The sequence below is a fragment of the Homarus americanus genome, unplaced genomic scaffold, assembly GCF_018991925.1.
Source record: "Homarus americanus isolate GMGI-L3 unplaced genomic scaffold, GMGI_Hamer_2.0 scaffold29612, whole genome shotgun sequence".
NCBI lineage: Eukaryota > Metazoa > Arthropoda > Malacostraca > Decapoda > Nephropidae > Homarus > Homarus americanus.
In genome coordinates, this window is record NW_024743232.1 from 82,399 (window position 1) to 109,711 (window position 27,313).

The 27,313-nt window shown below is 45.6% G+C and overlaps 2 protein-coding genes across 2 annotated transcripts in view; both read left to right on the forward strand.

Moving 5' to 3' along the window:
- The window catches only part of LOC121877131 (polypeptide N-acetylgalactosaminyltransferase 2-like), a gene marked incomplete at its 5' end in the record, with an annotated part of 44,427 nt that extends 43,508 nt beyond the window's left edge, over window positions 1-919 (forward strand). The window contains one exon of the mRNA XM_042382751.1: window positions 827-919. Coding sequence (XP_042238685.1) covers window positions 827-893 — 67 coding nt within the window. The remainder of the gene's footprint in view (window positions 1-826) is intronic.
- Window positions 920-3,951: 3,032 nt separating this feature from the next.
- On the forward strand, window positions 3,952-27,313 carry LOC121877132. The gene is made up of 8 exons (XM_042382752.1): window positions 3,952-4,076; window positions 8,309-8,401; window positions 19,617-19,785; window positions 23,315-23,504; window positions 24,861-24,963; window positions 25,925-26,060; window positions 26,313-26,426; window positions 27,158-27,313. Exons 1-8 carry the CDS (start codon window positions 3,952-3,954, stop codon window positions 27,311-27,313), a joined length of 1,086 nt encoding a protein of 361 aa, XP_042238686.1.

Sequence of the window (27,313 nt, forward strand, 5' to 3'; positions counted from 1 at the left end):
GTGTACAGGTAAGACTCATCCCGTGTACAGGTGAGACTCATCCCGTGTACAGGTAAGACTCATCCCGTGTACAGGTAAGACTCATCCGTGTACAGGTAAGACTCATCCGTGTACAGGTAAGACTCATCCCGTGTACAGGTGAGACTCATCCCGTGTACAGGTGAGACTCATCCCGTGTACAGGTGAGACTCATCCGTATACAGGTGAGACTCATCCGTGTACAGGTGAGACTCATCCGTGTACAGGTGAGACTCATCCCGTGTACAGGTGAGACTCATCGTGTACAGGTGAGACTCATCCCGTAACAGGTGAGACTCATCCCGTGTACAGGTAAGACTCATCCGTATACAGGTGAGACTCATCCCGTGTAGGTGAGACTCATCCCGTGTACAGGTGAGACTCATCCCGTGTACAGGTGAGACTCATCCGTGTACAGGTGAGACTCATCCCGTGTACAGGTGAGACTCATCCCGTGTACAGGTGAGACTCATCCGTGTACAGGTGAGACTCATCCGTGTACAGGTGAGACTCATCCCGTGTACAGGTGAGACTCATCCCGTGTACAGGTGAGACTCATCCGTGTACAGGTAAGACTCATCGTGTACAGGTAAGACTCATCCCGTGTACAAGTGAAACTCATCCTCCGTGTACAGGTGAGACTCATCCCGTGTACAGGTGAGACTCATCCGTGTACAGGTGAGACTCATCCCGTGTACAGGTAAGACTCATCCGTGTACAAGTGAGACTCATCCTCCGTGTACAGGTGTGTGTGAGAGAGAGAGAGAGAGAGAGAGAGATTAACGCCTAGCACCCCCTCTTCCCGCAGGTCACCAGCCGTGGCAGGAGGACTCTTCCTCATCTCCGCACCTGGTGGCAGCAGCTGGGGAGTATGACCCAGGACTCTGTGTGGGGCGCAGAGGGGTCAGGTGTGTTGGAGGAGGTGGGGTCAACAGACACACTGGGTGAGTGTGTTGGAGGAGGTGGGGTCAACAGACATACTGGGTGAGTGTGTTGAGGTGGGGTCAACAGACACAACTGGGTGAGTGTGTTGGAGGAGGTGGGGTCAACAGACACACTGGGTGAGGTGTGTTGCGGGAGGTGGGGTCAACAGACACACTGGGTGAGTGTGTTGGAGGAGGTGGGGTCAACAGACACACTGGGTGAGTGTGTTGGAGGAGGTGGGGTCAACACACACTGGGTGAGTGTCTTGGGGAGGTGGGGTCAACAGACACACTGGGTGAGTGTCTTGGGGAGGTGGGGTCAACAGACACACTGGGTGAGTGTCTTGGGGAGGTGGGATCAACAGACACACTGGGTGAGTGTCTTGGGGAGGTGGGGTCACAGACACACTGGGAGGCAACACCTGGGAGTGTTGGGAGGTGCACACTGGGTGGTCTGAGGGGTCACAGACACACTGGGTGAGTGTCTTGGGGAGGTGGGGTCAACAGACACACTGGGTGAGAGTGTCTTGGGGAGGTGGGGTCAACAGACACACTGGGTGAGTGTCTTGGGGAGGTGGGGTCAACAGACACACTGGGTGAGTGTCTTGGGAGGTGGGGTCAACAGACACACTGGGTGAGTGTCTTGGGGAGGTGGGGTCAACAGACACACTGGGTGAGTGTCTTGGGAGGTGGGATCAACAGACACACTGGGTGAGTGTCTTGGGGAGGTGGGGTCAACAGACACACTGGGTGAGTGTCTTGGGGAGGTGGGATCAACAGACACACTGGGTGAGTGTCTTGGGGAGGTGGGGTCACCAGACACACTGGGTGAGTGTCTTGGGGAGGTGGGGTCAACAGACACACTGGGTGAGTGTCTTGGGGAGGTGGGGTCAACAGACACACTGGGTGAGTGTCTTGGGGAGGTGGGGTCAACAGACACACTGGGTGAGTGTCTTGGGGGAGGTGGGGTCAACAGACACACTGGGTGAGTGTCTTGGGGAGGTGGGGTCAACAGACACACTGGGTGAGTGTCTTGGGGAGGTGGGGTCAACAGACACACTGGGTGAGTGTCTTGGGGAGGGGTCAACAGACACACTGGGTGAGTGTCTTGGGAGGTGGGGTCAACACACACTGGGTGAGTGTCTTGGGGAGGTGGGGTCAACAGACACACTGGGTGAGTGTCTTGGGGGAGGTGGGGTCAACAGACACACTGGGTGGAGTGTCTTGGGGAGGTGGGGTCAACAGACACACTGGGTGAGTGTCTTGGGGAGGTGGGTCAACAGACACACTGGGTGAGTGTCTTGGGGAGGTGGGGTCAACAGACACACTGGGTGAGTGTCTTGGGGAGGTGGGATCAACAGACACACTGGGTGAGTGTCTTGGGGAGGTGGGGTCAACAGACACACTGGGTGAGTGTCTTGGGGAGGTGGGGTCAACACACACTGGGTGAGTGTCTTGGGGAGGTGGTCACAGACACACTGGGTGAGTGTGTTGGGGAGGTGGGTCAACACACACTGGGTGAGTGTCTGGGGAGGTGGGTTAACAGACACTGGGTGAGTGTCTTGGGAGGTGGGGTCAACAGACACACTGGGTGAGTGTCTTGGGGAGGTGGGGTCAACAGACACACTGGGTGAGTGTCTTGGGGAGGTGGGGGTCAACAGACACTGGGTGAGTGTCTTGGGGAGGGGGTCAACAGACACACTGGGTGAGTGTCTTGGGGAGGTGGGGTCAACAGACACACTGGGTGAGTGTCTTGGGGAGGTGGGGTCAACAGACACACTGGGTGATGTCTTGGGGAGGTGGGGTCAACAGACACACTGGGTGAGTGTCTTGGGGAGGTGGGGTCAACAGACACACTGGGTGAGTGTCTTGGGGAGGTGGGGTCAACAGACACACTGGGTGAGTGTCTTGGGGAGGTGGGATCAACAGACACACTGGGTGAGTGTCTTGGGGAGGTGGGGTCAACAGACACACTGGGTGAGTGTCTTGGGGAGTGGGGTCAACAGACACACTGGGTGAGTGTCTTGGGGGATGTGGGGTCAACAGACACACTGGGTGAGTGTCTTAGGGAAGTGGGGTCAACAGACACACTGGGTGAGTGTCTTGGGGAGGTGGGGTCAACAGACACACTGGGTGAGTGTCTTGGGGAGGTGGGGTCAACAGACACACTGGGTGAGTGTCTTGGGGAGGTGGGGTCAACAGACACTGGTGAGTGTCTTGGGAGGTGGGGTCAACAGACACACTGGGTGAGTGTCTTGGGGAGGTGGGGTCAACAGACACACTGGGTGAGTGTCTTGGGAGGTGGGGTCAACAGACACACTGGGTGAGTGTCTTGGGGAGGTGGGGTCAACAAACACACTGGGTGAGTGTCTTGGGGAGGTGGGGTCAACAGACACACTGGGTGAGTGTCTTGGGGAGGTGGGGTCCAACACACACTGGGTGAGTGTCTTGGGGGATGTGGGTCAACAGACACACTGGGTGAGTGTCTTGGGGAGGTGGGGTCAACAGACACACTGGGTGAGTGTCTTGGGGAGGTGGGGTCAACAGACACACTGGGTGAGTGTCTTGGGGAGGTGGGGTCAACACACTGGGTGAGTGTCTTGGGGAGGTGGGGTCAACAGACACACTGGGTGAGTGTCTTGGGGGAGGTGGGGTCAACAGACACACTGGGTGAGTGTCTTGGGGAGGTGGGGTCAACAGACACACTGGGATATTGACCCATTATAAAATAAGATGATTATTTTTAACCAATAAATGCATTAAGATAAATTTGTTAAGAATGTTTTTTTCAGCCAATCAAAACACGAGATTTACTTTGTATTTTAGTCCTTATTCCTTCTTTATTATACATATTTTATTGTGTATTGATTATTTGTCTTCCCTTTCATTCCCTCAGTTATACTTTGAAATCTCTCTCTCTCTCTCTCTCTCTCTCTCTCTCTCTCTCTCTCTCTCTCTCTCTCTCTCTCTCCACTAATAACCATACCTGTGTTGTGGTGGTGTGGCAGAGATGTCGTTCAAGTCATGGCAGTGTGGAGGCAGTGTGGAGGTGGCGCCCTGCAGTCGTGTTGGTCACATCTTCCGTAAGCGTCACCCCTACTCCTTTCCTGAGGGCAATGCAAACACATATCTCAGGTTAGTTGGCGTTATAATGTATTACTGAGCTTCAACAACTAAGGTCTTGTTATAATGTATTACTGAGCTTCAACAACTAAGGTCTTGTTGATGTTATAATGTATTACTGAGCTTCAAATAAATCAAGGCTCCCAGCATGCTATAATGTACACATTGAGCTTCAACAACCAAGGTCTTGTTGATGTTATAATGTATTACTGAGCTTCAACAACCAAGGTCTTGTTCATGTTATAATGTATTACTGAGCTTCAACAATCAAGGTCTTGTTAATGTTATAATGTATTATTGAGCTTCAACAACAAAGGTCTTGTTGATGTTATAATGTATTACTGAGCTCAAATAACTAAGGCCTTGTTGATGTTATAATGTATTACTTTCGAGCTCAAATAACTAAGGTTCCAATGATGTTATAATGTATTACTGAGCTTCAGTCAACTACAGTCTTGTTGATGTTATAATGTATTACTGTGCTTCAACAACTAAGGTCTTGTTGATGTTATAATGTATTACTGAGCTTCAACAACTAAGGTCTTGTTGATGTTATAATGTATTACTGAGCTTCAACAACTAAGGTCTTGTTGATGTTATAATGTATTACTGAGCTTCAACAACTAAGGTCTTGTTGATATTATAATGTATTACTGAGCTTCAACAACTAAGGTCTTGTTGATGTTATAATGTATTACTGAGCTTCAACAACTAAGGTCTTGTTGATGTTACAATGTATTACTGAGCTTCAACAACTAAGGTCTTGTTGATGTTATAATGTATTACTGAGCTTCAACAACTAAGGTCTTGTTGATGTTATAATGTATTACTGAGCTTCAACAACTAAGGTCTCGTTGATGTTATAATGTATTACTGAGCTTCAACAACTAAGGCCTTGTTGATGTTATAATGTATTACTGAGCTTCAACAACTAAGGTCTTGTTGATGTTATAATGTATTACTGAGCTTCAACAACTAAGGTCTTGTTGATGTTATAATGTATTACTGAGCTTCAACAACTAAGGTCTTGATGTTATAATGTATTACTGTGCTTCAACAACTAAGGTCTTGTTGATGTTATAATGTATTACTGAGCTTCAACAACTAAGGTCTTGTTGATGTTATAATGTATTACTGAGCTTCAACAACTAAGGTCTTGTGTAATGTTATAATGTATTACTGAGCTTCAACAACTAAGGTCTTGTTGATGTTATAATGTATTATGAGCTCAACAAACTTGTTGATGTTATAATGTATTATTGAGCTTCAACAACTAAGGCCTTGTTGATGTTATAAATAACTGAGCTTCAACAACTAAGGTCTTGTTGATGTTATAATGTATTACTGAGCTTCAACAACTAAGGTCTTGTTGATGTTATAATGTATTACTGTGCTTCAACAACTAAGGTCTTGTTGATGTTATAATGTATTACTGAGCTTCAATAACTAAGGTCTTGTTGATGTTATAATGTATTACTGAGCTTCAATAACTAAGGTCTTGTTGATGTTATAATGTATTACTGAGCTTCAATAACTAAGGTCTTGTTGATGTTATAATGTATTACTGAGCTTCAAAAACTAAGGTCTTGTTGATGTTATAATGTATTACTGAGCTTCAACAACTAAGGTCTTGTTGATGTTATAATGTATTACTGAACTTCAAAAACTAAGGTCTTGTTGATGTTATAATGTATTACTGAGCTTCAACAACTAAGGTCTTGTTGATGTTATAATGTATTACTGAGCTTCAACAACTAAGGTCTTGTTGATGTTATAATGTATTACTGTGCTTCAACAACTAAGGTCTTGTTGATGTTATAATGTATTACTGAGCTTCAATAACTAAGGTCTTGTTGATGTTATAATGTATCACTGAGCTTCAACAACCAAGGTCTTGTTGATGTTATAATGTATCACTGAGCTTCAACAACTAAGGTCTTGTTGATGTTATAATGTATTACTGAGCTTCAACAACTAAGGTCTTGTTGATGTTATAATGTATTACTGAGCTTCAACAACTAAGGTCTTGTTGATGTTATAATGTATTACTGAGCTTCAACAACTAAGGTCTTGTTGATGTTATAATGTATCACTGAGCTTCAACAACTAAGGTCTTGTTGATGTTATAATGTATCACTGAGCTTCAACAACTAAGGTCTTGTTGATGTTATAATGTATTACTGAGCTTCAACAACTAAGGTCTTGTTGATGTTATAATGTGTTACTGAGCTTCAACAACTAAGGTCTTGTTGATGTTATAATGTATCACTGAGCTTCAACAACTAAGGTCTTGTTGATGTTATATGTATTACTGAGCTTCAACAACTAAGGTCTTGTTGATGTTATAATGTATTACTGAGCTTCAACAACTAAGGTCTTGTTCATGTTATAATGTATTACTGAGCTTCAACAACTATGGTCTTCCTGATATTATAATGTATTACTGAGCTTCAACAACCAAGGTCTTGTTGATGTTATAATGTATTACTGAGCTTCAACAACCAAGGTCTTGTTGATGTTATAATGTATTACTGAGCTTCAACAACTAAGGTCTTGTTGATGTTATAATGTATTACTTAGCTTCAACAACTAAGGTCTTGTTGATGTTGTAATGTATTACTGAGCTTCAACAACTAAGGTCTTGTTGATGTTATAATGTATTACTTAGCTTCAACAACTAAGGTCTTGTTCATGTTATTATGTATTACTGAGCTTCAACAACTAAGGTCTTGTTGAAGTTATAATGTATTACTTAGCTTCAACAACTAAGGCCTTGTTGATGTTATATTATATTACTGAGCTTCAACAACCAACGTCTTGTTGATGTTATAATGTATTACTGAGCTTCAACAACTAAGGTCTTGTTGATGTTATAATGTATTACTGAGCTTCAACAACTAAGGTCTTGTTGATGTTATAATGTATTACTGAGCTTCAACAACTAAGGTCTTGTTCATGTTATAATGTATTACTGAGCTTCAACAACCAAGGTCTTGTTGATGTTATAATGTATTACTGAGCTTCAACAACTAAGGTCTTGTTCATGTTATAATGTATTACTGAGCTTCAGCAACTAAGGTCTTGTTGATGTTATAATGTATTACTGAGCTTCAACAACTAAGGTCTTGTTGATGTTATAATGTATAACTGAGCTTCAACAACTAGGGTCTTGTTGATGTTATAATGTATTACTGAGCTTCAACAACCAAGGTCTTGTTGATGTTATAATGTATTACTGAGCTTCAACAACTAAGGTCTTGTTGATGTTATAATGTATTACTGAGCTTCAACAACTAAGGCCTTGTTGATGTTATATTGTATTACTGAGCTTCAACAACCAAGGTCTTGTTGATGTTATAATGTATTACTGAGCTTCAACAACTAAGGTCTTGTTGATGTTATAATGTATTACTTAGCTTCAACAACTAAGGCCTTGTTGATGTTATATTGTATTACTGAGCTTCAACAACCAAGGTCTTGTTGATGTTATAATGTATTACTGAGCTTCAACAACTAAGGTCTTGTTGATGTTATAATGTATTACTTAGCTTCAACAACTAAGGTCTTGTTGATGTTGTAATGTATTACTGAGCTTCAACAACTAAGGTCTTGTTGATGTTATAATGTATTACTTAGCTTCAACAACTAAGGTCTTGTTCATGTTATTATGTATTACTGAGCTTCAACAACTAAGGTCTTGTTGATGTTATAATGTATTACTTAGCTTCAACAACTAAGGCCTTGTTGATGTTATATTATATTACTGAGCTTCAACAACCAACGTCTTGTTGATGTTATAATGTATTACTGAGCTTCAACAACTAAGGTCTTGTTGATGTTATAATGTATTACTGAGCTTCAACAACTAAGGTCTTGTTGATGTTATAATGTATTACTGCGCTTCAACAACTAAGGTCTTGTTCATGTTATAATGTATTACTGAGCTTCAACAACCAAGGTCTTGTTGATGTTATAATGTATTACTGAGCTTCAACAACTAAGGTCTTGTTCATGTTATAATGTATTACTGAGCTTCAACAACTAAGGTCTTGTTGATGTTATAATGTATTACTGAGCTTCAACAACCAAGGTCTTGTTGATGTTATAATGTATTACTGAGCTTCAACAACTATGGTCTTCCTGATATTATATTGTATTACTGAGCTTCAACAACTAGGGTCTTTATAGGTGCTGAACGCTGACAGGTGTTAAGACAGGTGTTAACAGTGTGATCGCCCCTACAGGAACTCCCGGCGTGTGGCGGAGGTGTGGCTAGACGAGTTCATTCACTTCTTTTACGAGACAAGACCCAGCGCCCTCCAGCGACCATACGGCGAGTGAGTTTATGATGCCTTCATGTGTACAGACTGACTGACAGACAGACAGATAGATAAGAAAGATAAAATAGATAGATTAGATAGATAGATACTCAGTAAAATCAGTGTATAAGTTCATATTGATTTAACATTTACAGCCATCTCCCTAATTAAAGGTGATGAAGGCCTCCTTCAGCACTGGAAAGAGCACTACCATTCATTGCTCAACCGAAACACCGATGTGGATGTCCTGACTACCCAGCAGGTCCCTCATCATCCAGAGCTGACCCATCTCAGCTATCCTCCATCCCTGTATGAGGTAGCTACTGCTATCAAACAGATGAAAAATAACAAAGCCTCAGGGCCTGATGGAATCCCAGCCGAGGTGTATAAAGCATGAAGACCTCTGCTTACCAGCCGTCTCCACTCTCTCCTGTTGAATATATGGGAAAAGGAGGAAATCCCCTAATCTCTTAAAGACGCCTCCGTCGTCAATATTTATAAGAACAAGGGAGACCGGTCAGACAGTGGCAACTACAGTGGGATCTCGCTGCTATCCGTGGCTGGCAAGATTATCGCCTGAGTCTTCCTAAACAGACTTCTTCCTGAGGCAGAAAACTTTCTTCCAGAATCTCAATGTGGCTTTAGAGTTTAGATCATCACGTGGCACCACTGACATGATCTTTGCTGCCTGCCAGATACAGCAAAAGTGCGAACAGCATCGTGACCTGCACATGAATTTCATCGACCTAACCAAGGCCTTTGACTCGGTCAACAGGGAAGCCTCTGGTGGACCCTCAGCCGTTTTCCCACCAAATTCATTGCCATTGTGAGGCAATTCCATGATGGCATGAACGGCAGTGTCCTGCACAATGGCACCCAGTCTGAGTTCTTCCCCATCCAAACGGGGGTAAAACAAGCATGTGTACTGGCACCAACTCTCTTTTCAACTTTCTTAGCTGCGTCCCTGACTCATGCCAGCGCCAATTTAGCCGGTGGGGTGGACATCCAGTACCGGATGAAGGGTCTTTTCATAAGACGACTCCAGGCAGGAACAAAGGTGTCGGCAGCCATTACTGAACTTCAGTATGCAGAAGGACCTCACCCTTGTCGCTCACACTGAACGCGACCTGCAGGAGATCCTGAACACCTATGGCAGATGCGTATGCACACTTCGGACTTGAGGTGAATGTATGTAAGACTCAGATTCTCTTTCATTCTGCCCCTGGCTCAGCCACACCTCCACCATCCATCTAGCTTAACAGTACTACCCTCTCTAATATTACCCACTTTCGGTATCTCGGCTCCCACCTGTCCACTACTGCAGACATTGGATCAGACGTACAGTCAGCCAAAGATGCACCGACCCCACCCTGGATCTCGTACTGGCAATTTTACCTGGCAATACCGGTAAAGTAAGGCTGTATGTAAAGGTGATTGTGATTGGTGGATCTGTTTTCTACTGTATCACTGTCAGGATAAATATTAAACAAACCAAAGGGAGAATTTTTATAATAATAAACTATTCATTGTTATTTAAGGTCATGAGAAGTTACCAAATGTTCGTATATTTGTTTAAATAATGAAAAAAAATTGATGAAAATCTTTTGGCAGCTGTGGTTGTAGTGAGTTGCCAATTCATTAATATATTTCTCTGTATTTAAACAAATATACGACCAATAACTCTCATGACATATAAAAACTATTTATTTAATATTTATCTGACATTGAAACAGAAAAATCCAGCACACAATCACTACATACAGCCTTACTACCAGCTACCAAACAAAACAATCCAGAACAGGCTCGAATGCATCTTTAACTCTACATCTCGTCTGGCGGACTCCGAAGCCGTATCTTTAGCTGTAGGGAGCTGAAATTATCTACAAAGTTACACGTATATCGAACAATGGTCCTCCCCACCCTGCTATATGGCAGCGAGACATGGGTCACATACAGGAGGCACCTCAAGGCACTTGAAAACTTTCACCAACTTAGTCTATGATCCATCCTCCAAGTTCGCTGGAAAGACAAGAGAACAAATGCCAGTATTCTTGCTGACACCAACTGTAGAAACATCGAGGCTACCATTATCCATGAACAACTACCCTAGACTGGCCATGTTACCCCTGGACAACAGTGGACAGCCAAAGCAGCTACTTTACAGTCACCTAACGAATAGTAAACGTAACCCTGGTGCCCAACTGAAAAGGTATAAGGATAGTCTTAAGACAAACCTGAAAACGTGCCGAATTGACTCCCTCACCTGGGAGACGATTACTCCACCGTAACACTCGGAGGAGCACCACACAGGTGTGAATACTTTCGAATTAGCCCTTCTACATAACAGGGCAGACAAGCGCCAACGCCGAAAAGACGCTGCCGCCGCCCCTCCCTCACTATATGTAGCCCCCACAGGTACAACATCTGTGAACGACCCTGCCGGTCCCATAACGGCCTCTTTAGTCAACTCACCAACGTAGGTGACATCCTTAATAACTCATATCATTGTATCATAGCTGGATGATCGTCATTCTCGATTCGGTGACAGCAAAGTATTAGTAGTAATATAACCCCTGGTGTTATTGTATAACCCCTAGTGTGTGTATAACCCCTGGTGTGTGTATAACCCCTGGTGTGTGTATAACCCCTGGTGTGTGTATAACCCCTGGTGTGTGTATAACCCCTGATTGTGTATAGCCCTGGTGTGTGTATAACCCTGGTGTGTATAACCCCTGGTGTGTGTATAACCCTGAATTTATTGTGTATAACCCCTGGTGCTAACCCCTGGTGTGTTATAACCCCTGGTGTGCTAACCCCTGAGTATTATTGTATAACCCCTCATGTATGTATAACCCTGGTGTGTGTGTATAACCCCTGGTGTGTGTATAACCCCTGGTGTGTGTATAACCCCTGGTGTGTGTATAACCCCTGAATGTGTGTATAACCCCTGGTGTGTGTATAACCCCTGGTGTGTGTGTGTAACCCCTGGTGTGTGTGTATAACCCACAATTGTGTGTATAACCCCTGGTGTGTGTATAACCCCTGGTGTGTGTATAACCCCTGGTGTGTGTATAACCCCTGGTGTGTGTATAACCCCTGGTGTGTGTATAACCCCTGGTGTGTGTATAACCCTGGTGTGTGTATAACCCTAGTGTGTGTATAACCCCTGGTGTGTGTAACCCCTGGTGTGTGTATAACCCCTGGTGTGTGTATAACCCCTGGTGTGTGTATAACCCCTGGTGTGTATAACCACTGGTGTGTGTATAACCCCTGGTGTGTGTATAACCCCTGGTGTGTGTATAACCCTGGTGTGTGTATAACCCCTGGTGTGTATATAACCCCTGGTGTGTGTATAACCCCTGGTGTGTGTATAACCCCTGGTGTGTATAACCCCTAGTGTGTGTATAACCCCTAGTGTGTGTATAACCCCTCATGTATGTATAACCCCTGGTGTGTGTATAACCCCTAGTGTGTGTATAACCCTGGTGTGTGTATAACCCCTAGTGTGTGTATCACCCCTGGTGTGTGTATAACCCCTGGTGTGTGTATAACCCCTGGTGTGTATAACCCCTGGTGTGTGTATAACCCTGGTGTGTGTATAACCCCTGGTGTGTGTATAACCACTGGTGTGGTAGTATAACCCTGGTGTGTGTATAACCCCTGGTGTGTGTATAACCACTGGTGTGTGTATAACCCCTGGTGTGTGTATAACCACTGGTGTGTGAATAACCCCTGGTGTGTGTGTGTATAACCCCTAATTGTGTGTGTATAACCACTGGTGTGTATAACCCCTGGTGTGTGTGTATAGCCAGGTGTGTGTGTATAACCACTGGTGTGTGTATAATAACCCCTGGTGTGTGTATAACCCCTGAATTGTGTGTGTATAGCCTGGTGTGTGTACTAGCCACTGAGGGTGTGTGAATAACCCTGGTGTGTGTAGTATAGCTAGTGTGTGTGTATAGCCACTGGTGTGTATAACCCTGGTGTGTGTGTATAACCCTAGTGTGTGTGTACATAACCACTGGGTGTGTGTATAACCCCTGGTGTGTGTATAGCCCTAGTGTGTGTATAACCCCTGGTGTGTGTATAACCCTGGTGTGTGTATAACCCTAGTGTGTGTATAACCCCTCATGTATGTATAACCCTGGTGTGGTAGCCGCATAACCCCTGAATTGTGTGTATAACCCCTGGTGTGTGTATAACCCACAGATTGTGTGTGTATAACCCCTAGTGTGTGTATAACCCCTGGTGTGTGTATAACCCCTGGTATTGTGTATAACCCTGGTGTGTGTAACCCCTGGTGTGTGTATAACCCCTGGTGTGTGTATAACCCCTAGTGTGTGTATAACCCCTGGGTGTGTGTATAACCCCTGGTGTGTGTATAACCCCTAGTGTGTGTATAACCCCTCATGTATGTATAACCCCTGGTGTGTGTATAACCCCTAGTGTGTGTACTTAACCCCTGGTGTGTGTATAACCCCTGGTGTGTGTATAACCCTGGTGTGTGTATAACCCCTGGTGTGTGTGTAACCCTAGTGTGTGTGTATAACCCCTGGTGTGTGAATAACCCCTGGTGTGTGTGCCAACCCCTGGTGTGTGTATAACCCCTAGTATGCCAGCTGGTGTGTGTATAACCCCTGGTGTAGTGTATAACCCCTGGTGTGTGTATAACCCCTGGTGTGTGTGTATAACCCCTAGTGTGTGTGTATAACCCCTGGTGTGTGTATAACCCTGGTGTGTATAACCCCTAGTGTGTGTATAACCCTCATGTATGTATAACCCTGGTGTGTGTATAACCCCTAGTGTGTGTGTATAACCCCTGGTGTGTGTATAACCACTGGTGTGTGTATAACCCCTGGTGTGTGTGTATAACCCCTGGTGTGTATAACCCCTAGTGTGTGTGTGTATAACCCTGGTGTGTGTATAACCCCTGGTGTGTGTATAACCCTGGTGTGTGTATAACCACTGGTGTGTGTATAACCCCTGGTGTGTATGACCCCTGGTGTGTGTGTGTAACCCCTAGTGTGTGTATAACCACTGGTGTGTGTGTATAACCCCTGGTGTGTGTATAACCCCTAGTGTGTGTATAACCCCTGGTGTGTGTATAACCCTGGTATTGTGTATAACCCCTGGTGTGTGTATAACCCCTGGTGTGTGTATAACCCTGGTGTGTATAACCCCTAGTGTGTGTATAACCACTGGGTATTGTGTATAACCCCTGGTGTGTGTATAATAACCCCTAGTGTGTGTATAACCCCTGGTGTGTGTATAACCCCTAGTGTGTGTATAACCCCTGGTATTGTGTGTATAACCCCTGGTGTGTGTATAAACCCTGGTGTGTGTATAACCCCTGGTGTGTGTATAACCACTGGTGTGTGTATAACCCCTGGTGTGTGTATAACCCCTGGTGTGTGTGTATAACCCCTAGTGTGTGTATAACCACTGGTGTGTGTATAACCCCTGGTGTGTGTATAACCTGGTATTATTAGCATAACCCCTGGTGTGTGTATATAACCCCTAGTTTGTGTATAACCCCTGGTGTGTGTATAACCCACAGGTGTGTGTATAACCCCTGGTGTGTGTATAACCCTGGTGTGTGTATAACCCTGGTGTGTGTATAACCCCTGGTGTGTGTATAACCCCTGGGTGTGGTGTATAACCCCTGGTGTGTGTATAACCCCTGGTGTGTGTGTATAACCCCTGGTGTGTGTATAACCCCTAGTGTGTGTATAACCCCTGGTGTGTGTATAACCCCTGGTGTGTATAACCCCTGGTGTGTGTATAACCCCTGGTGTGTGTATAACCCCTGGTGTGTGTATAACCCCTGGTGTGTGTGTATAACCCCTAGTGTGTGTATAACCACTGGTGTGTGTATAACCCCTGGTGTGTATAACCCTAGTGTGTGTATAACCCCTGGTGTGTGTATAACCCCTGGTGTGTGTATAACCCCTGGTGTGTGTATAACCCCTGGTGTGTGTATAACCCCTGGTGTGTGTATAACCCTGGTGTGTGTATAACCCCTGGTGTGTATAACCCCTGGTGTGTGTATAACCCTAGTGTGTGTATAACCACTGGTGTGTATAACCCCTGGTGTGTGTATAACCCCTGGTGTGTGTATAACCCCTAGTGTGTGTATAACCCCTGTGGTGTGTGTGTATAACCCCTGGTGTGTGTATAACCACTGGTGTGTGTATAACCCTGGTGTGTGTATAACCCCTGGTGTGTGTATAACCCCTAGTGTGTGTATAACCCCTGGTGTGTGTGTATAACCCCTGGTGTGTGTATAACCCCTAGTGTGTGTATAACCCCTGGTGTGTGTATAACCCTGGTGTGTGTATAACTAGTGTGTATAACCCCTGGGGTGACATGTAACCCCTGGTGTGTGTGTATAACCCCTAGTGTGTGTATAACCGCAGATTGTGTGTATAACCACTGGTGTGTGTATAGCCCTGGTGTGTGTATAACCCTGGTGTGTGTATAACCCCTAGTGTGTGTATAACCCCTGGTGTGTGTATAACCCCTGGTGTGTGTATAACCCCTAGTGTGTGTATAGCCCTGGTGTGTGTATAACCCCTGGTGTGTGTATAACCCCTGGTGTGTGAATAACCCCTGGTGTGTGTATAACCCCTGGTGTGTGTATAACCCTGGTGTGTGTATAACCCCTAGTGTGTGTATAACCCCTGGTGTGTGTATAGCCCTAGTGTGTGTACTTAACCCCTGGTGTGTGTATAACCCTGGTATTGTGTATAACCCCTGGTGTGTGTAACCCCTGAGGGTGTGTGTATAACCCTGGTGTGTGTATAACCCCTAATTATTGTGTATAACCCCTGGTGTGTGTATAACCCCTGGTGTGTGTATAACCCCTGGTGTGTTAATATAACCCCTGGTGTGTGTATAACCCCTGGTGTGTGTATAACCCCTGGTGTGTGTATAACCCCTGGTGTGTGAATAACCCCTGGTGTGTATAACCCCTGGTGTGTGTATAGCCCTGGTGTGGTAGTATAGCCTGGTGTGTGTATAGCCCTGGTGTGTGTATAGCCACTGGTGTGTGTATAACCACTGGTGTGTGTATAACCACTGGTGTGGTAGTATAACCCTGGTGTGTGTATAACCACTGGTGTGTAGATAACCCTGGTGTGTGTATAACCCCTGGTGTGTGTATAACCCTGGTGTGTGTATAACCCTGGTGTGTGTATAGCCCTGGTGTGTGTATAACCCTGGTGTGTGTATAACCCTGGTGTGTGTATATCCCTGGTGTACATGTATAACCCCTGGTGTGTATAACCCCTGGTGTGTGTATAACCCCTGGTGTGTGTATAACCCCTGGTGTATGTATAACCCTAGTGTGTGTATAACCCCTGGTGTGTGTATAACCCTAGTGTGTGTATAACCCCTGGTGTGTGTATAACTGGTGTGTGTATAACCCCTGGTGTGTGTATAACCCCTGGTGTGTGTATAACCCCTGGTGTGTGTATAACCCCTGGAGTGTGTGTATAACCCCTAGTGTGTGTGTATAACCCCTGGTGTGTGTATAACCCCTGGTGTGTGTATAACCCCTGGTGTGTGTGTATAACCCCTGGTGTGTGTATAACCACTTTGGTGTGTGTATAACCCCCGGTGTGTGTATAACCCCTGGTGTGTGTATAACCACTGTTGTGTGTATAACCCCTGGTGTGTGTGTATAACCCCTGGTGTGTGTAGTATGAAAACCCCTGGTGTGTGTATAACCCCTGGTGTGTGTATAACCCCTGGTGTGTCAGTAATATAACCCCTGGTGTGTGTGTATAACCCCTGGTGTGTGTATAACCCCTGGTGTGTGTATAACCCCTGGTGTGTGTATAACCCCTGGTGTGTGTATAACCCCTGGTGTGTGTATAACCCCTGGTGTGTGTATAACCACTGGTGATAATTAATATAACCCCTGGTTGTGTGTATAACCCACAGGTGGTATTAGTATAGCCCCTGGTGTGTGTATAACCCCTGGTGTGTGTATAACCACTGGTGTGTGTATAACCCCTGGTATTATTGTATAACCCCTGGTGTGTGTATAGCCCCTGGTGTGTGTATAACCCCTGGTGTGTGTATAACCCTGGTGTGTGTATAACCCCTGGTGTGTGTATAGCCCTGGTGTGTGTATAGCCACTGGTATGTATAACCCCTGAGGGTATTGTGTATAACCCACAGATGTGTGTATAACCCCTAGTGTGTGTATAACCACTGGGTATTGTGTATAACCACTTTGGTGTGTGTATAACCCCACAGTGTGTATAACCCCTGGTGTGTGTATAACCACTGGTGTGTGTATAACCCCTGGTGTGTGTATAACCCCTGGTGTGTGTATAACCCCTGGTCTGTGTATAACCCCTGGTGTGTGTATAACCCCTGGTGTGTGTATAACCCCTGGTGTGTGTATAACCCCTAGTGTGTGTATAACCCCTGGTGTGTGTATAACCCCTGGTGTGTGTATAACCCCTGGTGTGTGTATAACCCCTAGTGTGTGTATAACCCCTGGTGTGTGTATAACCCCTGGTGTGTGTATAACCCCTGGTGTGTGTATAACCACTGGTGTGTGTATAACCCCTGGTGTGTGTATAACCCTGGTGTGTGTATAACCCCTGGTGTGTGTATAACCCCTGGTATTATTAGTATAACCCTGGTGTGTGTGTATAACCCCTAGTGTGTGTATAACCCCTGGTGTGTGTGTACTTAACCCCTGGTGTGTGTATAACCCCTGGTGTGTGTATAACCACTGGTGTGTGTATAACCACTGTGGTATTGTGTATAACCCCTGGTGTGTGTATAACCCCTGGTGTGTGTGTATAACCCCTGGTGTGTGTATAACTAGTGTGTGTATAACCCCTGGTGTGTGTATAACCCCTGGTGTGTGTATAACCCCTGGTGTGTGTATAACCACTGGTGTGTGTATAACCCCTGGTGTGTGTATAACCCCTGGTGTGTGTATAACCCCTGGTGTGTGTATAACCCCTGGTGTGTGTATAACCTGGTGTGTGTATAACCCCTAGTGTGTGTGTATAACCCCTGGTGTGTATAACCCCTGGTGTGTGTATAACCCCTGGTGTGTGTATAACCCCTGGTGTGTGTATAACCCCTAATTGTGTGTATAACCCCTGGTGTGTGTATAACCCCTCATGTATGTATAACCCCTGGTGTGTGTATAACCCCTGGTGTGTGTATAACCCTGGTGTGTGTATAACCCCTAGTGTGTGTATAACCCCTGGTGTGTGTATAACCCCTGGTGTGTGTATAACCCCTGGTGTGTGTATAACCCCTGGTGTGTGTATAACCCCTAGTGTGTGTATAACCCCACAGTGTGTGTATAACCTGGTGTGTGTATAACCCCTGAGGTGTGTGTATAACCCCTGGTGTGTGTATAACCCCTGGTGTGTGTATAACCCCTTGGTGTGTGTGTATAACCCCTGGTGTGTGTATAACCCCTGGTGTGTGTATAACCCCTGGTGTGTGTATAACCCCTGGTGTGTGTATATAACCCCTGGTGTGTGTATAACCCCTGGTGTGTGTATAACCCCTGGTGTGTGTATAGCCCCTGGTGTGTGTATAACCCCTGGTGTGTGTACATAACCCCTGGTGTGTGTATAACCCCTAGTGTGTGTATAACCCCTGGTGTGTGTATAACCCCTGGTGTGTGTGCCCTGGTGTGTGTATAACCCTGGTGTGTGGCACTAACCCCTGGTGTGTGTATAACCCTGGTGTGTGTATAACCCCTGGTGTGTATAACCCCTGGTGTGTGTATAACCCCTGGTGTGTGTATAACCCCACAGTTATTGGCCCATAACCCCTAAGTGTGTGTATAACCCCTGGTGTGTGTATGACCCCTGGTGTGTGTATAACCCCTGGTGTGTGTGTATAACCCCTGGTGTGTGTATAACCCCTGGTGTGTGTGTATAACCCCTGGTGTGTGTGTATAACCCCTGGTATTATGTATAACCCTGGTGTGTGTATAACCCCTGGTGTGTGTATAACCCCTGGTGTGTGTATAACCCCTGGTGTGTGTATAACTGGTGTGTGTATAACCCCTGGTGTGTGTATAACCCCTAGTGTGTGTAACCCCTCATGTATGTATAACCCTTGGTGTGTGTATAACCCCTGGTGGTGTGTATAACCCCTGATGTGGTAATATAACCCCTGAGTATGTGTATAACTAGTGTGTGTATAACCCCTGGTGTGTGTATAACCCCTGGTGTGTGTATAACCCCACAGTGTGTGTATAACCCCTAGTGTGTGTGTATAACCCCTGGTGTGTGTATAACCCCTGGTGTGTGTATAACCCCTGGTGTGTGTATAACCCCTGGTGTGTGTAACCCCTGGTGTGTGTATAACCCCTCATGTGTATGTATAACCCTGGTGTGTGTATAACCCCTGGTGTGTGTATAGCCCCTAGTGTGTGTATAACCCCGGTGTGTGTATAACCCCTAGTGTGTGTATAACCCCTGGTGTGGTAGTATAACCCCTGAGGTAGTAGTAGTATAACCCCTGAGGGTGTGTGTATAACCCCTGGTGTGTGTATAACCCCTGGTGTCAGTGGCCATAACCACTGGGTGTGTGTATAACCACTGGTGTGTGTATAACCCTGGTGTGTGTATAACCCCTAGTGTGTGTATAACCACTGGTGTATGTATAGCCCCTGGTGTGTGTATAACCCCTGGTGTGTGTATAACCCCTAGTGTGTGTATAACCCCTGGTGTGTGTATAACCCCTAGTGTGTGTATAACCCCTGGTGTGTGTATAACCCCTGGTGTGTGTATAACCCCTAGATGTGTGTATAACCCCTGGTATTGTGTATAACCCCTGGTGTGTGTATAACCCCTAGTGTTAACATAAACCTGGTGTGTGTATAACCCCTGGTGTGTGTATAACCCCTGGTGTGTGTATAACCCCTGGTGTGTGTATAACCCCTGGTGTGTGTATAACCACTGGTGTGTGTATAACCCCTGGTGTGTGTATAACCCCTGGTGTGTGTATAGCCCCTAGTGTGTGTATAACCCCTGGTGTGTGTATAACCCCTAGTGTGTGTATAACCCACAATTGTGTGTGTATAACCCCTGGTGTGTGTATAGCCAACCCCACAATTGTGTGTATAACCCTGGTGTGTGTATAACCCCTGGTGTGTGTATAACCCCTGGTGTGTGTATAACCCCTAGTGTGTGTATAACCCCTGGTGTGTGTATAACCACTGGTGTATGTGTGTTTACAGCGTGACAGACAGGAAGGAGTTGAGGACAAGACTGGGGTGTCGTGGGTTCGGTTGGTACCTGAAGACAGTCTACCCGGAGTTGGCCACCCCTTCAAGACACGAGTTGGCGTACGGTCAGCTGAGACAACTCAACCTATGCTTACAGGGGCCTGACCCACCCGCTGATAAGGTAGTGTGTTCTTTATTCTTGGTGTGTTGGCTGATCTTAGTTGTTCAAGTGTGATAATGGACACTGTTGGCAAGTACTGGCTCTGTTACACACTGTTGGCAAGTACTGGCTCTGTTACACACTGTTGGCATGTACTGGCTCTGTTACACATTGTGGCAGTATGTGCTTTGTTCTCTGTTGTAAGTGCTGGCTCTCTGTTCACACTGTTGGCAAGTGGCTCTGTTACGTTAATTTGGCGTACTGCCTGCTCTGTTACACACTGTTGACAAGTACTGGCTCTGTTACACACTGTTGGCAAGTACTGGCTCTGTTACACACTGTTGGCAAGTACTGGCTCTGCTACACACTGTTGGCAAGTACTGGCTCTGTTACACACTGTTGGCAAGTACTGGGTCTGTTACACACTGTTGGCAAATGCTGGGTCTGTTACACACTGTTGGCAAGTACTGGCTCTGTTACACTGTTGGCAGTACTGGCTCTGTTACACACTGTTGGCAAGTGCTGGGTCTGTTACACTGTTGGCAAGTACTGGCTCTGTTACACTGTTGGCAAGTACTGGCTCTGCTACACACTGTTGGCAAATTACTGGCTCTGTTACACACTGTTAGCCAAGTACTGAAACACACACACTGTTGCTTGATGCTGGGTCTGTACACACTGTTGTGAAATTACTGGCTCTGCTAGACACTATTTGCTTAGTACTGGCTCTGTTACACTGTTGGCAAGTACTGGGTCTGTTACACACTGTTGTAGTACTGGGTCTGCTACACACTGTTGACAAGTACTGAAATCTGTTGCACACTGTTGACAAGTACACAAAAAAATACCAATTTGCACACTGTTGGCGATACTGGGTCTGTTACACACTGTTGGCAAGTACTGGCTCTGTTACACACTGTTGGCAAGTACTGGGTCTGTTACACACTGTTGGCAAGTACTGGCTCTGTTACACACTGTTGGCAAGTACTGGCTCTGTTACACACTGTTGGCAAGTACTGGGTCTGTTACACACTGTTGGCAAGTACTGGGTCTGTTACACACTGTTGGCAAGTACTGGCTCTGTTACACACTGTTGGCAAGTACTGGCTCTGTTACACACTGTTGGCAAGCTCGGCTCTGTTACACACTGTTGGCAAGTACTGGCTCTGTTACACACTGTTGGCAAGTACTGGCTCTGTTACACTGTTGGCAAGTACTGGCTCTGCTACACACCGTTGGCAAGTACTGGCTCTGCTAGGACACTGTTGGCAAGTACTGGCTCTGTTACACACTGTTGACAAGTACTGGCTCTGCTACACACTGTTGGCAAGTACTGGCTCTGTTACACACTGTTGACAAGTACTGGCTCTGTTACACACTGTTGACAAGTACTGGCTCTGTTACACACTGTTGACAAGTACTGGCTCTGTTACACACTGTTGACAAGTACTGGCTCTGTTACACACTGTTGGCAAGTACTGGCACCGTTGAATACAATTTGGGTCTGTCAAAAACCTTAAAACTGTAATTAGGAAAGAACTTATTGATGAGTTTGACGCAAGTAGACAAGTGCAAACAGGCACTAGTCGATCCATAGTTTACCATGATGAGATGTATCCAAGTGAAACATGTATATGGAGCAAGTAACAAGATCACTAGATTACAAGATGTTGTAACCGCTAGATTAAGGTTGAGATATAGTACCTCTGGCAGTATGTTCCTAAGCAGATGTAAACAAAACTAAATGTAAGTGTGTGGCCATACATATGGCCACACACTTCAGCTACTACGTCCTCGACTGTGTGAAGATAGAACCTTTGGGACAGGTCCAAGCACACTGTGTGTGAAATGGCACACACTTCATCTCTAATGGCAAGATAGCCGACATATTAGATTGTATCCACTTTTTGCACTCAGTAACTATATCAGTTCTCATTTACAGACCAAACACAGCAATGTGCTTGAATACCTCCACGTAAATGTGAATAATAAAGTGTGAGGCCAGACATACTGCCTCACACGCCTGTTCTCACGCATTTGTGAATAAGTTACCCTCTATGTATAGAACTAAACAAATAATGTAAATGAAATACTGTGTAACTTTCCATTTAATATCTGACACCAGGGTTAATTATTATGACCCTTTGTAAACCCTACTCTGTAATCCTTTTGCTACCGCTCACAGGATGAGTGTGGGGTGCACAATAAAGTAGCCGCTGCAAGCAGCAAAATCAATAGCTCTGTTACACACTGTTGGCAAGTACTGGCTCTGTTACACACTGTTGGCAAGTACTGGCTCTGTTACACACTGTTGGCAAGTACTGCTCTGTTACACACTGTTGGCAAGTACTGGCTCTGTTACCTGTTGGCAAGTACTGGCTCTGTTACACACTGTTGGCAAGAACTGGCTCTGTTACACACTGTTGGCAAGTACTGGCTCTGTTACACACTGTTGGCAAGTACTGGCTCTGTTACACACTGTTGGCAAGTACTGGCTCTGTTACTGTTGGCAAGTACTGGCTCTGTTACACACTGTTGGGAAGTACTGGCTCTGTTCCACTGTTGGCAAGTACTGGCTCTGTTACTGTTGGCAAGTACTGGCTCTCTGTTACACACTGTTGAAGTACTGGCTCTCTGTTACACACTGTTGGCAAGTACTGGCTCTCTGTTACACTGTTGGCAAGATGCTGGCTCTGTTACACACTGTTGGCAAATACTGGCTCTGTTACACACTGTTGGCAAGTACTGGCTCTGTTACACACTGTTGGCAAGTTCTGGCTCTCTGTACACACTGTTGGCAAGTACTGGCTCTCTGTTACACACTGTTGGCAAGTACTGGCTCTGTTACACACTGTTGGCAAGTACTGGCTCTGTTATCCACACTGTTGGCAAGTACTGGCTCTCTGTTACACACTGTTGGCAAGTACTGGCTCTCTGTTACACTGTTGGCAAGTACTGGCTCTCTGTTACACACTGTTGGCAAGTTCTGGCTCTCTGTTACACACTGTTGGCAAGTACTGGCTCTCTGTTACACACTGTTGGCAAGTACTGGCTCTGTACACTGTTGGCAAGTACTGGCACTCTGTTACACACTGTTGGCAAGCACTGGTTCTCTGTTACACATTGTTGGCAAGTACTGGCTCTGTTACACACTGGTGGCACGTACTGGCTCTGTTACACACTGTTGAAGTACTGGTTCTGTTACACACTGTTGGCACGTACTGGTTCTGTTACACACTGTTGGCAAGTACTGGTTCTGTTACACACTGGTGGCAAGTACTGGTTCTGTTACACACTGTTGGCAAGTACTGGTTCTGTTACACACTGGTGGCAAGTACTGGTTCTGTTACACACTGGTGGCAAGTACTGGTTCTGTTGCACACTGTTGGCAAGTACTGGTTCTGTTACACACTGTTGGCAAGAATCTGGTTCATCTTACACTGTTGGCAAGTACTGGTTCTGTTACACACTGTTGTCTAACTGTGCTGTCCCCATGTTGTGGCCGTGCTTCAGAAGATGTTTATAATGTATGCTATTGACCATCTTGCAGAAACAGCAGAAGGCAGAAGAGTCATCAGAACAGCTGGTGGAGGTGACCTCATGTATCGGGGAGCGGACCACGCAGGAGTGGACGCTGACACAGGACCAGGGCTGTAGCTCAGGGCAGCCGCTGTCTGGCCATCGTCTCCCCCAGGGACGCCAGGGTCCACATCCAGCAGTGTGTGGCCGGCCCCAAGCAGGTGAGAGAAGCTGCATCAGCACAAGGAAGGCTAATACTGTACTGCAGGGTCCTTCTGCTGTGTGACCTGCACTCGTGCTGCGTAACCTGCACTCGTGCTGTGTAATCTGTACTCCTCCTCCTGTTGTGTAATCAGTAGTCCTCCTCCTGTTGTGTAATCAGTAGTCCTCCTCCTGTTGTGTAATCAGTAGTCCTCCTCCTGTTGTGTAATCAGTAGTCCTCCTCCTGTTGTGTAATCAGTAGTCCTCCTCCTGTTGTGTAATCAGTAGTCCTCCTCCTGTTGTTTGATCTATACTCATCACATTGATCTGTTCCCCCAGTCACTTTTTTCACTGACAACCTAAGATTTGTCTTATCTTGCTCTAACTTATTTACCACTGGTGATCGACCAACAGTAGATACACCAGGAGTCACCAGCACATTTACTAACAACAAGCTTGAGTATATAATGATGTGTCTTTCAAACAAATTATTTAAACCGGCCAATACAGATAGTTCCTATGGTTGTTATTTGTTTACTACGGTATAATAGGGTGTGTCATAGGAGGGAAGATCATTAAAACTAATGGCCCATCACTTTTTTGGTAGATTTTAGTGTATATAAACCAATAATTTCAGTTTCAATATTTTGCAACCTTTTGCTAGGTAAATTTTAGCGTGAAATTTATCGAAAATCTAACGTACAGCTGCATTAGTGCGGCCACAATTAAATAGTGAACCTTCTTTCAACTTCATTCTTTAACAACCCAACTAACAACAGCTTTTTTCTTATTTCCAGATTCTGATGCGTTTATAAGTTGATAATATTTGCGATGGCTGCTTGTGTCGGACGAGGGCAAAAAATGGCCATCTCCAGTCACTTTAACCAGGTCTTGGGAGGCTCACGTCCGGAGTTGGCTACGGTGAGGTCTTTGAGGATACGGTGTTTTAATCAGGCAAATCAGTGAAAAGACCAAGAACACAAACAAAGACACATTGCCGAAGTGATATGACCAAAGCTAGTCTTGGCACAGTACCTCTGGCTAACGCTCAGTTCAAGCCTCCAGTCATAACCAAATCAGAAGATTGTGAGACTGCTAGCCAGTTGGGAAGGCCAAAGATATCTCTCTTGGGAAGCACTTTACCAGTTAAGGACAGGCACACCCCAACCAGCTGGACCAGTTATTTGACATAATTACTTACCAGAATGCCCAGATGTCTCTCTGTCCTGAGTTTGGATCGATCGTGACTGCAAATCGAGGCCCACGTCTCCTGTAGGCTTTATAGCGTGAACTGAGATTTTTCTTCAGTCAGACTGGCATTTAATCCAGCTGAAGATGAGTATAGGGGCTCTCATGATTTCTATCAAGATATTCAGGGTCAGGGCAGGGCACCTTACAGAAGACGAAGGAGAAAGGTTGCCGAGGAAAAAACTTGAAGGCCAAATTGGGGCAAGGCGATGATTGGGTCAAGCGGTTCAGGTTTAATGACTTCCCATGGCTGATCGAGTGTGACCAGGAGAATGGTGACTTTGATACTACTTGAAAAATAATGATCCCAAACCTTCCAGGCATAAGATTAAATAGAAGAATATCCGAGCATAGCTCTGGCCAACATCACGACACCATTAAAGATGCTCCAGAATCTGCAGAAATAGCAACAGCTGCCTGGATTGACGGTGGTTGATAACACCTGATGATGTTCACCTGGTCATGGTCATAACAAAGTAAGGGCTCAGGAAACTTGTCCAGTAACCTGAAAGAGGTTTGATAAGGGGATGAAAATGGAATCGGTGTTTGTTCTTAGATGGGAAGGGATAGCACTAAAGTGTTCATGAGTTGAATTCAGCAAGTTGTTCCTACCGCTGGTGGAAGAACACTACTCCTGCAGTGAACGGGAGAATGTTGTAAGCATTCCTCCAGAGAAAAGATGACATCAGGAAACCAGCTGAGATGTTGGCAGATAACATTGAACTGGCTCCAGAGAGCATTAGACCAGACCCTGCAGGCCATTGGAGGACAACACCAACTTCAAAACCTATAGGTGTAGGGGGTCATACAGTGGATCCTGCGGCCGGAAGATTGAGAGGAAGCTGGTTCTTGATTGTTTTTTTTTTTTTTTTTTTTTTTCCATGACCTCACACCAGCTGGTTGCCACTCGGCCTCTGATCCAGGAGCTGGATGGCAGACTCTTTCAAACAACAGATGGTCTGGTCCTCTTGGCAAGATGCTGGACTCTGCCACTGAGTTACAAATAAATCAAGGCACTTTGAAAAAATCTCGTTGGCCCTCCACTGGGTTGAGCTTGCACATACTGTCATTGTGACCTGATGCTGACCGGTACTGGTTGCATGATTTGCAGTGCCACCATCCAAAGGCAGGGGTCATGCTTACCGATGAACGCTTACCTGTACAGAATGGGTCCCAGTCTCCCACATTCTAGGTGGCTTTCTAGCAGCTCTCAGTTCTGCAGAATTTGGGTCGCTCATCCTTGGCTTGAAAGGAACCAACTTCACAACCTGAGACTTTTTGTCCAATTCATCGTGGTGTCTACTTACCCAGTGGTTCCAACACCAAAGGTCAGAATCATAAGTTCTCGAGTCCGAGAGCATATTCTCTTCCAGCTTTGAGCTCACCAAGAAGTCAATAAGGAAGGTTGTTCAGATTGTGGAGCGAATGACGAGAGATCTTCTGGTATGCTCCATCCAGGCAGTTCTGCAGACAATATCTGCAATGTGGATGAGGAGGAGAAATTAGCAGTCAAAGATGTTGGATGTGAGACATGAGAGGATCTGGGCATATGTGAATCAGTTGAGTGGCGATTCCTTCAGGGTCAAGGCTCTGAAGTCCAATCTAAGGTGCAAGACCTCACTGATCTCATAGATCGGATAATATCAGGCGGCAGTGAGCCCCCTCTCTTACCTGCCAGCTCGCCCAATGTTCAAGTCAGAGCTTTCTGGACAACCCCATGCATGTCCCTGCCTGGCCTCGCACAGAGTATGGGCGTTGTGTGTACAGCAAATTGGCGAGGCCAGCAGTCCGTGTGCAACCAGGGAGGAGAAGGCTACATCGACCAGGTGGTCAGCAGGGGTGTTGATGAGTAGAAACAAGCAAAGGCTAAATTCTCTATGGTGTGCAGCAACACGGATCGTAGTAGTAAAACCGGTTTTTGTATTTGATGATTTTGTTTTCAAGGAATAAATTTAATAATGTGTCCAAGACCATTAGTTTACTATTCTGGATCATTTTCGTCCTAATAGAATAACCTGATACATTTACTTTTACTTTAAATAAGCTATTTAGTGGTTTTTTGGTAAAGAATTGGGAATACTGAATTTTCATAAGATTTCAAGTTAAAATTTACCTGTAAGTAAAACTTTCAAATGGAAGATATCACATCATTCTGCACATAGAACTCATCATTAATACCATGGGCCGATTTTTCAAACTCAAAAAAAAAAATTCGCCTCATGTGTGTATGACACACCCTAACGGTATAATAGGTTGTGTTCATAAGACTGACTGTCAGTGATAAACTTATAGACACACAGATCAAGTCACTTTCTGCATCTGACAATAACTTTTAAAAATCAAAGAAAGATGCAGGGATAACTTTCTTAATTAATTTTTCAATGTATGTGTAAATGTTACTTCATGTGTGTGTGTGTGTCCCCAGAGGCTGCGCCAGGCCGCTGAGTTACAACACGGTGCCTCAGGTCTGTGTCTCGATTCCGCCAGCGACTACGGTGCTCTCGCTCAGCCTTGCCACAACAACCTTCTCTCACAGCAATGGGACTTCTCCGTCGAGCTACAGGCCCTCACCACCCTGTAG